The sequence below is a fragment of the Lactuca saligna genome, chromosome 5 (assembly GCF_052625555.1).
Source record: "Lactuca saligna cultivar CGN05327 chromosome 5, ASM5262555v1, whole genome shotgun sequence".
NCBI classification, from domain to species: Eukaryota; Viridiplantae; Streptophyta; class Magnoliopsida; order Asterales; family Asteraceae; genus Lactuca; species Lactuca saligna.
In genome coordinates, this window is record NC_136421.1 from 4,747,062 (window position 1) to 4,758,763 (window position 11,702).

General features: G+C 36.0%; 1 protein-coding gene and 1 long non-coding RNA gene across 2 annotated transcripts; both read left to right on the forward strand.

Moving 5' to 3' along the window:
- Positions 1-6,281: 6,281 nt before the first annotated feature.
- On the forward strand, positions 6,282-7,432 carry LOC144998590 (uncharacterized). The gene is made up of 4 exons (XM_078958333.1): positions 6,282-6,596; positions 6,658-6,741; positions 6,821-7,015; positions 7,250-7,432. Exons 1-4 carry the CDS (start codon positions 6,393-6,395, stop codon positions 7,361-7,363), a joined length of 597 nt encoding a protein of 198 aa, XP_078814459.1. The 5' UTR covers positions 6,282-6,392; the 3' UTR covers positions 7,364-7,432.
- Positions 7,433-8,644: 1,212 nt separating this feature from the next.
- On the forward strand, positions 8,645-9,312 carry LOC145046760 (uncharacterized). The gene is made up of 3 exons (XR_013682058.1): positions 8,645-8,681; positions 8,774-8,919; positions 9,095-9,312. It is a non-coding gene; the product is annotated as an uncharacterized LOC145046760 (long non-coding RNA).
- Positions 9,313-11,702: the final 2,390 nt, after the last annotated feature.

Genomic DNA, 11,702 nt, shown 5'->3' on the forward strand with positions numbered 1-11,702 from the left:
AAGTCTAGCACTCTGAGATTATTCAACCCTGTTCGCATGTGACGTGATGCATTCACCTAATGGCTAAATCTCATCACTTAGAGTCCCACAAAGCACAAAGCAAGCAACATTCAGACATAGAAGGCTACTCAAGCAATTCCATCCTCATAATGGGAAACTGTACTAGCATACAATGCTAAGCTCATGCTATCAAGCATAACCTAAACAGGCTATCCTACTGTTGTCTACTCAATCCTAGCATGCAATTTTCATATACTGAGGCACATAAAGCAGACACATAAGGCATCACTCCTAGATCCTTAGTCCTATTATAGCATGTTGTTTTACAGGAACTGATAAACATATATAAATTGGTATGGGTACATTGGGGAATACTTACTTGAGCTCGGCCGATCGCGCACATCACACACTTCGTTCCTCCTCAAAAAGAACTCTTAGAAAACATTTTCTTTTTCAAATTATTTTAATCCCACGATTTGAGTCCATACATCCCAGAAGGTGTGTCCGAATCCCTCAAACCAGGGCTCTAATACCAACTTGTAACATCCCGAAAATACGAGCCAAAAATTTCATTTTTAAATACACATACTTAGCAAAACATTAGAAATAAAACATTCATCGATCATATCATTTTATAAAAGATGTGCGTGTCTGGAAACCAGTTTATAAAAACATAACAAAGTCAGAGTACAAATCCCCAGGAAGATCTCATAGTGCGGAATACAAAGCGTGTGTGTGATGTGCTGCTACCGTGCCAGCTCTTTCCCCTTCGAAGAAGAGGTACCTGAAACCAAAACTGAAAACTGTAAGAACGAAGCTTAGTGAGTTCCCCCATCATACCACATACCATACAATCACATATCATACATATTGCCAGGCATTTCCGGGGTGCCCGACCTACCCGGTACGACCATTCTGGGGTGCCGACCTACCCGTGTGAAGCCATTATGGGGTGCTGACTACCCATGTCAAGCAATTATGGGGTGCTGACTATCCTTCGGTCCTAACGACCGAACCTTGGGGACTATTTCACCCCTACTGCTACCATCACATATATCATAACATAACATATTATCAGACATATCTGGGGTGCCTGAACTACCCTTCAGTCCTATCAACCGAACTCGGGGACTGGTCCCCTCCTACCACCTCTATCGCATATAACATAACAAGCCAGCATGCAAACATATGATCACATACTGTCAGACGTATCTGGGGTGTCTGACTACCCTTCGGTCTTAACAACCGAACTTTACTACTATCACATACAACATATCATGCTAGCATATAACATATCAGGTAGTAGCAAACCTAGATGATATCACAAAGACAATCATCTATCATACGTCTCCTACTGGTGGGCCGGCATTGTGGCCTTAGACCCACCGCTACTGGAAGGTAACTCACCTCGAAAGTAGCTGCTGAAGTCTCCTTGCTGAGCGTCTGACTGCTGGATCGCAAATCCTCCGGCTATAAACCATAAACATAGGTTAGACACCCATAAATACCCTTAGGTCAAAAGACTGACCCTCCCTTGGCCCAAGGTCAACTCCTTGGTCAAAGTCAATGTCCATTTGACTGGACTCGCCGAGTCATGGCATGCACTCGCCGAGTACTTTTCCTACTAACCGGGTCCTACTCAACTAGTCCTTCCCACTCACTGAATCACCCTTAACTCATGACTTGGGACGATTGAACCGACTCGTGACCCGACTCGCCGAGTTTGAAGAACAACTCGCCGAGTTCCAGACAATCTTCACAAGACTCGCCGAGTTGTTCATCTAACTCGTCGAGTCTAAGGCCATCTTCACGGAACTCGCCGAGTTCCTCCTTGGGACTCGCCGAGTCCCTATGACCCATTTCCCATACTGACCGATTCTGAAACATGCAACACTTCCAAAACATAGATCCATGTTCCTTGAGCATGCTTATCATGTAAAGTTGCAAAGTTTACGTGCATGCATGGCCCTATAAGCTCAAAAGGCTAAAACCAAACTCTTCAAGAGGTCATAGACTCAATGGGGACCTCAATCACTTCAACCACAGGAACTTTATGCTACTAATTCATCCAATAAGTCTAGATCAGAAGTCATTTCGGATCATTAAGCACCACACATGGAGTTTGGTGTTTTAGGGCTTGAAAACCACCAATTTGGGACAAAAATGGTAACTAATGATCTAAAGATCAAGGTAGAGACTTTTCTACCTGAATGGAAACTTCTCCCTGAGTAGAGTTCGGATCTACTCCTTTCTTTGCACTCTTCAACCACCTCTTTCTTCTTCTAAGCTCCAACCTCCTTCACAAGGCCAAAAACACTCTTAAGAACAATATGGGGGGGGGGGGGGTAGGGTCTCGCTCTACTGCTCTCTGGAAGTGTTAGGGACAAAGGAGGCCAAGATAGGGTGCAAACACCCGAATTAGGGTTTTTTCCCAACCAGGGCCTACTCGCCAAGTCCGGGGACCGACTCGCCGAGTCCAAAGTCCAACTCCCGCACCTTGTCCTACTCCTACTCAGTGAGTTGGCCCATCAACTCGTCGAGTCCAAGGCAAAATACATTATTTTAAGAAAGTAAATAGCAAGGAGTACGTACCAGGAACCAGGTGCTACATTTGAACCAAAAAGTTCTATACTTGGGACCAAAATGACTTCAAAATCAAACCACACTAGATCTAAGCATTATTAAGGAAAGTTATGGGCTTTATACCTCCAAAGAGTCCTAAATGATGATGCTATTCCAGATCTATGAGCTCCAACTTCCTAAGTTTTTCCTTGCTAATTTATTCTTTCCTCTTCCAAGCTTAAAAAATCACCAAAATGGGCTTCTCAAGGTTAAAATCACCCAAGATTGAGGGGATGAGACGTTCTAGGGTTTTTTCTGAGGTTGGGGAGGCTGATAAGGGGCTAGGGTTTCGGTCCTCATGTTCTTGATATAGTGCTTAGCCCTAAAATTAGAATTTTTGTGCCACCAAGCGTACGATGGGTGTACATCTCGTACGTTGGGCGTGCGTCTTCGAACACCCGCGACCATTTAACCTCCTACGTTGGCCGTACCCCAACTTACGTTGGGTGTACATACCCAACTGCCACCTTTGCATGCATGGTCCTTTCTTGCTACTTCTTTCCAGCCAAGGGCCAGAGATTACATAATTAAAATCCGAGGGATGAGTTTGAAGCTACTTGAAAAAATTGGGATGCTACAATTACGGTTTGCTTCAAGGCTTTAGGAGGTGATGGAGACCGAGGGTGAAGGAAACCCTAGCCATCACTTCCCTTAAATAGGGCCTTAAGCCTGAAAATTAGAGTTTACCTATAACAATCACTACGTCGTGGCCAATACATTTCCAGTCGTGGTAGCTAAATGAGATGCGTGTTTCCTGCGGCCATGCCACGTCATGGTGATACCTCCACCACGTTGTGACCCTTCAAAACTCATAATTTTGTTTTAATAATTAATACCTGGAATCCATATGTTAATATATATATATATATATATATATATATATATATATATATATATATATATATATATTCTAATAAACAAAATCAAATATTGACACTTGTTTCTCTATTTAACAAGCTACTATACATGTGATATTTTTTTAGCTCTATTTATTTGTATTTCCATTTAAAATTAGAATTTTCCTACGTATTAATAGATAGAAATTAATTTGTTTCATTATATTTGTCAACAATATCAAATATTAATTCATTTTCAACTTCTAATCCCGTAATATCAAGCAATATCTTTATTTCTTTAGATGTTTTTGACAACTATTTCGTTATATTATTATTATTATTATTATTATTATTATTATATTAAAGGAGGACACTTTTTAGAAATAGTATCTAACTAGGGTACTAACCAAGGTAGATTCATTTCCTTACCCATGGTTAATCGGTTCTTTCAGTTGCTTCCTTCCTTCCACCGCTTCTTATCCAACTGGTCACGTTCTCTCCATCTCTATCTGAACTCATTTCTTCGACATTTCTCCGGTTAAACAAATGAATCGATCGTTCAATTTTGGGGTTTTATTGAAGCATCTGGGATGAAGATAACACATCGACACTGGTGGAGAAAAAGATCTACAAATCAGCCGTACTCGACCCAGATCGAACTCCGCTCTCCGTCGTGTGCCGTCGACCCCCATGTGAAGCCTTTGATCGGTCACCTTCGCCCCGTACAGTTACAGGTTCGTTTTTTTTTTCCTATTTTCGTTTGCCATGTCGATTTCGGGTCGCCGCCCCCTTCTTGCTTTCACTCTACCCTTTCTCCAGCACGACCATCTTCATGGCTCCTCTACTTCATGTACGGACTTCTACTTCCCATCGATCCGCCACCTGCGATTTAGGGATTATTGCTCCATGTACTTGTCGGGTGAATTGTTGGCTTCTAAACAGTTTATTTGCTTTTCCATTTAATCACATATATTGTCTAACCCTTTTGATTTGATCATTGCTGATGACGATTTCGTTTTCGATTTACTTAGTTACCGCCTAAAGTCTTCCTTGTCAATCACCAAGGACGATGTTTATCTTCGATCAGTTATCCCCAAACGAATCGGACTTTTTGAGTCCCTCAAAGCTCAACAGATATTGCATCGCCAGTCTATTTATGGCGACCCAATCAAGTAAGTTTCGAATTCAATAAACATATTGTCGAACAGTTGGTGTACAAAAGCTGAAATAACTGGATTGAGTGCTTGCTACTGGTTTCCATTCTTTTACTTTTTAGGGTTACTTTACCGGATGGGCATATGAAGGAGGGGAATAAATGGGAAAGAAATCCTTTCGATATAGCCAAGGAGGTATCCAAGAGCTTAGTGTCAAATGCTTTCATTTTTCAGGTGGATGGAATGCTTTGGGACATGTGAAGACCCTTGCAAGGTGATTGTCACCTCAAAATATTCACTTTTGATAGTGATGAGGGTCGTCACACATTTTCAAATTCAAGTGTTGATATTCTTGGCCAGGTACTTAACTAAAGACGCATTTCAAAACTACCCTTTTTATCTGGAATTTCAGTTACATACATTTTACATTTTTACTTTCCAAAATTGATTGACTCATTCTTTGTGAAACTTTGTATTTGGAAACACATGTTTTGTTCGTCGATTTTGTCAATTCCGACGGAATCGGAATATGAGATCTCATTCCATGATTGCCAAGTCGACAGAATTTAGTTCCATTCTTCCTTAAAGACCAAAATACCCTTCACATATGTATATTGAAATAAGTTCTATTTATATTCCAATTCCTTAAATGATATTTTTGTCGTGAGAGTTATTTATTTATTTATTTTGTTTTGTTGTAGTTTGAGGTAGAAAAAAGTTTGAGCAATTACTTTTATTTTGTACTAATACATTCATCGGATATAATGGTGAAATTACTTTTATTTTGTACTAATATATTCATTGGATATAATGGTGAAATTACTCTGTCCCACCTTTTTTTTTGCAACAAAAAATTACAGTTTTTGTCTCACTGACATGAATTTGACTAAAAGGAACCACAGTACATACACTATCATATTACAAATTACAAGTAACACTACAAGAAATATACCCTTTAGCAGCGACACTATTAGCGGCGACAAGGGGCTTTACCGGCGACTCTAGCTAGAGTCGCCGGTAAAGCCCCTTGTCGCCGCTAATAGTGTCGCCGCTAAAGGGTTGTCACCCGAATCCGCACTTTCCCCCTATATTGCATCTCAACCGTTCGATGAGATATCCAATCCAATGGGTGGGGTGCCTTATCCGGTCTAACCTAATACCGGCGACACCGATGTCGCCGCTAAAACTCCAAAAAAGTCACCGCTAATAGTCTGCTAAAAATGACACGGTACCCTTCCCTCCAGTTTGTCGCCGCTATTAACTATTGTCGCCGGTATTGCCGCTAGCATCGCCGCTAAAGGTGTCGCCGCTATTGAGGGACGTGCCCGAAGGAAAGCTCGAGGAAAAGCAAAAAATATAAAGCTTGAAAAAGCAATCTTGCAGAACCAGGGGAAACCAATAGCCATGCAATTTGATAGGGATATCACATTTAATCCCGTAGGAGAGGCGGGAGACATGTTTTCCCGAGAAGTTGGGAAAACAATGTGGCAGATGGTCCCTTTCGACAAATGGAGTTGGAAAAGAGTTTCCCCTGATATAAAGGACACTGTATTACAACATTTAGCGGTAATTATTTATTTAAATATATTTTATAGGTTTAACTATAATTGTTTCTTACTTGGTTAACTTTTTTTTTTTTTTTTTTTTTTTATTGTAGACAAAGTTTGATCTCAATCAAATGTAACAGGATACACAAGCTACTTTATTGACAGAGAGTTTTCAAGCAGCCTTGTTAAGAGGTTTTCGAGAGCGTAAAGCCGACGCAAAAGAATATTTCAACATGGTCGGAGGGTATGAAGATATCCCGAGAGCATTGGCAAATCCTCCGGATGGTATGCTTGTTGATAACTGGGAGAAGACAGTTGAGTATTTTCAAACTGACGAACACAAAATTGCTTCAGAAAGGAACAAAAAAATCCGTGAAAAGCAAACAATTGTGAATCGTGGGGGTTCGAGCTCGTATAGCAGTACTTGCTATAAGAAGGTACCGTACGATACATGTAATTATTTATTTAAAATATAATCTAATTTTTAAACTTAAACAGAACCTTAAGAGAGTGGAAACATTTCGCAAAGCTCATACCGATAAGAATGGTGTATTTGTTACTGCTGAATCGGAACAACAATATGTAAGTATTTAATTATAATTTTATCATATATTTAAATGTTTATTTATACTTAATTGTTACTCACTTTTGGGAGTTACAGAATCGGTTAGTTGAAGAGCTGCTAGAACAAACTCAAGGTGAAAGTGAGTTTACGCCAACTCAAGAAAGAGCTACGTTCGAGAAAGTATTAGGAGAGCGACGTGGCCACATTAGAGGCATTGGCCGCAAACCTTCTGGTCTCCCGACGATTCCACAGCCTTCGCAACCATCACAACCACCATCACAACCATCACAGGTAAAATAACAATCTACTTTAGCATCGTAAAATGCATGTTGATTTGGTAGTTTTGGTTTTGTGGTGGTTATTTGCTAAAAAGTTTGGTAATTTGGTTTTTGTCCCAAGTGCAAAATATAGCAATGTACTTTGGTTTTCTATCTTACTTTAAAAATAACAATGTATTTTGATAGTTTTTGTTTATGTTTGACGATCTAACTTATAATTTTATATATATTGTTATTAATTATGTAGTTGGAAAATCTTCGTGCAATGCTCGCCGACCCGGCATGTAGGGATGAGCTTTATTCGTTTTTTCAATCCCAAAACAATCAAGGAAACGATGGGAACGGCGATGAGGGTATGTAAGAATGGGTTTTATTTGCATATGTTGTCTCATTTTGCTAGTTAGTAGATTGTAAAAATTTTGTTGTTTTGCTACTCGGATAGTATGACTTTTGATATTTAATTGTATTTTGGATGTTTGTTTGTAATAGGATGTTTGTTTGACACTATTATGTTTGATATTTAATAGGATGTTTGTTTTGTAATTAGCGTCGACACTATTGGTTTTGATATTTAATCGAATATTGTTATTACCGGCGACACTTTTACCTGCGATATTATCACCGGCAACGAAAATCATTATTTAAAAAAAAAAATTGAAAACAAATTACCGGCGACACTTTTACCGGCGACAATTATCATTACCAGCGACACTTTTGCCGGCGACACTTTTACCGGCGACAAATGTCATTCCCGGCGACAACATTATTAGCGGCGACACTGGTCAGTAGCGGCGACTATTATCTTTAGCGGCGACAAACTGATCAATAGCGACGAGGCAGTAGCGGCGACTCATTAGCGGCGACGCGTCGCCGCTATTATCAGTACCGGCGATTTTTGGGACTTTTACCGGCGACGGTAATGACCTTTTTCCTTGTGGTGTAAACAATTGAAGTTGGATTATTACCATCTGTAATTGACCATTTTATTTTTTGTTTTCTATTGAAAACGAATAGATGTCTTGGATGTTATTTGTAATAAACCTTATTGATGTTTTCATTCACATTCAAAGTTGCTAAACAATATTTCATGTTTTATCTTCTCATTTACAGTATCTAGAAGAGAAATGCCCTTTGCGTTCTTTATTACCTCAACATCCTACAAGAAGATCAATAAGTTATTAGGTAATTTGTTTTCTAGAGAGGTGTACTTTACAATTTAATTACAATAGTGAGCGCTAAACCCTAAACACAATTTTTTTTTTTTTTTTTTTTTTTTTTTTTTTTTTTTTTTTTTTTTTTTTTGTAAAAAAATGTGTTAGTTAATTTGTGTTGAATGTGATTCAACAAGACTAACAATATTTGCAATGTTAATTCAATGATCAGTGGTATGCATTTTGCATTGTGAGAGATAATATTAGTTTTTAAAAACAATTTCCTAGATGTATTTTTTTGGTTTTATGACAGTCGAATGCACCCTTTAAGAAAGATTTTCTATTGTGAGAGATAACATTATTTTTGCAAGTGGAAGCCAATTCTCTGACGTGGAAATTGTTTTTTCTTTTAATTCTCTTATTATTTTCTTTTTGTAAGTGGAAGTCTTTAATTATATATTTTACTCATGCAGGAAATAGACATATTGGCCATCACAACTATGGAACCGATATGTATCTTTTTCCTAAGTTAGTTTTTTACTTTTGATACCCGAATTTAAAATTCCATGTGTTTTTATTTTTATTAATTTATTTCTAAAATTTGTACTAAATTTTTGCAGCTTTCGTCTTTGCACTCTTCTTTGCAGCTCTACACTTATGTCGGATGACGACGACGGGTTATAGGTAGCTGATGAAACTTCAGCCTAGATGCACATATGAATGTAGAGGATGTCCTAAAAGGAAGTATAGACCCTCCAATTTCAAAGTATAGAATTAAAGAGATGCTTCAGAAAATAGAATATAATTTTAAATCGTCTTCTAAGAAGAAACTACATGTTAAGGAAACGAAAAAACATACTTTTTTTTCTTCTTTTTAACTCATCTTTTGAATACCTCTGTATGTCTTTAATCACTTTTGAATTATAATATTGGCCTTGCAGGAAAGTGACCGGGAAGAAACGTAAGCAGGAGATGCTGAAATAGAACAATATTTGCTTCATTTCACTGGTACTTAATCGCATATTCGGCCTTCAAATGGCTATCTTTATGTCATGGCAAAAGCTTTCAACTTGGTCTATGAGTAGCTTATATTTCACAAATTGAATGAGTTACTAAATGACATTTATAAAAAACAAACAATGGAAAAAATTGCGGCATTCAACCCCCACCTAGTTATTATTATTATTGGCATATTTAATATGTCAAATTTATTTTTTTCACACTATACTTTTATGTTTTTTTTTAATTAATCATGAAATAATTAACATTATTTAAATTTAATAACCATGTTAAATTTTATTTATATATAATGATCAAAAACTTAAGAGTATACATCAATTATTATATAAAAAAATTTCTTTGCAACTGTATAATTAAATTGTTTTTTTATTAAATCAAATTTTATATTGTTAACCGTATAATACGCGAATTATAAGCTAATATATTTGACACGTTTATATTTTGATGGGAATTTTTAATAAATATAATTTCATTATTGTTTTTATTAAAAAAATCCACTATCAATTGGATCCTCCGATTTTATATTCCTTTATTTAACTAGGTATTTTACTATGATTATATAGTATAAACTATTACGTATTAATTTAATGTCAAAAAATAGCATCGAGATTCAAACATGTTTGGACGATTAAATAAGACAGAGAAAGAAAGAGATATGCATGACAAAGCTCGACCGCTCTAGCGACTATAATCTTCCGAACCGGGTTGATAAGCCGGGCCTGGTAAGTTTGTCATTATTTGCATGTACTCCATGGCTCCATGCAGAGGGACATGTGCTCCTGAATTCCTGATGTCCCTCACATGCACTTTATCTCATCAATGATTGAGCCGATAATTCTTTACAAAATTATATATTTTAAATGAGTAAGTTACAAAATTAAATTCTATCCGTGCATGCCATAGTCCATACAAATGATATCTCGCCCTTTCAATTTTTTATATTCTTTACTCATTTGCAAACTAATATTTAGTAAGTATAAAAGTTAAATATAGTCCATAAAAAAGATATCTTGCCCTTTCAGAATTTTATATTCTTTACTCATTTGCAAACTAATATTTAGTAAGTATAAAAGTTAAATAGAGACCACCTTACCTCACCTCATCTAGGGTTATGCCAATGTATGAGGTAATATGGACAATGGTCCAGAGCTTTCAAATTTTTAGAGCCCATTTTTATATACCTTAATATGTTAGTCTATATAAAAAATTGATATATCATATATAGCGGTTGGGTAGAAAAATGAAAGAAAATGAGATCAAATCATAATCAATATTGCAGACTTAAGGATATACGATTCTTTTGGAATAATCATTGCATTGAACCTCTCACCACTATCGATTGAGGGACTCTATGAATACATTCTGATTTTTTCAACGATAATAAAATACTCGATTCATAATAATTGATTCTTGTTTTTTACACAGCCTTTTGATTTTCGACTTCAATTTATGTTTTACAATTTCTAATTCAATCATTCTTAATACACCGATTTTGATAATAAGATTTCACACATCTTTAAAAACCCGATCTTCAATTTGTCTTAATCCGATTTCATGTAGTCTCACTGATTTGATTTTTGATTTTTGATTAATCTGATTTCTGTTTTATGAATAGTCTTAATATGATTTTTTTATTCATGTAGATTATAAGATTTAGTTATTATTTTTTTTTTCACTTCTTTCATGTTAGTTTTCTGATAAAAAATTAATTTATATGCTTTCATTTCCTTTACTTGCTTCTTTCTTATTTTTTTATATGCTTAAAATAATAACATGTTGCATAGAAAAACATTTATTTGGTCGTGAGAAAAAAAACTAATACTGTTACAAAAAACCACAATTTTTACTAATTTTTTTTCTACCGTAACAACTACAATTGCCGAGTCGCATTCAACGGACAATGGGATCTCGTTTCTGCCGAATAATTTCTGCAACAGATGTGTGAATGGGGCCTTAAGCTAGGGATCTGGCAATTCACAATTCCCTAAATTGAAGTTTGGGTTAAGTAGGTTAAGCAAGGGCTTACATAGTAAGGTCGACCTTGAAAATGATGCAAAACTTACATGTGCAACTTTTGTTTCTCTTATTTGATTTGTATTCGATTTTAATCATATAGTTACTTGTTATTAATTAAATATAAATATAAAGTTAATCCATATTTATGTTATATATTTTAAATTGATATTAGTTAGTCATAAATATAAAACTTAAATTTAATGTTATAAAATTATGTTATTTTTTAAGGGTTAATGTTATAAAAACCCTCAACAGTTAAGGGATTTGTCGGTTTTGCCTAAAATTGAATTTTATATCCATTTTAACCTCATATTTTCCAAAAACTGTTCGGTTTTATCATTTTACCGGTGACAACAGGTTTTCCAGGTTACCATTATATTAATTTCGCAAAAAAAAACCCTTAAGTTTACATTTTTTTTTACGTGTTTACCTTTAAATTTATAATTTTTTTACACTTTTACCATAAATATTTTTCTTTCATAATATACGTATTCATGAAAAAAAAAATCATAT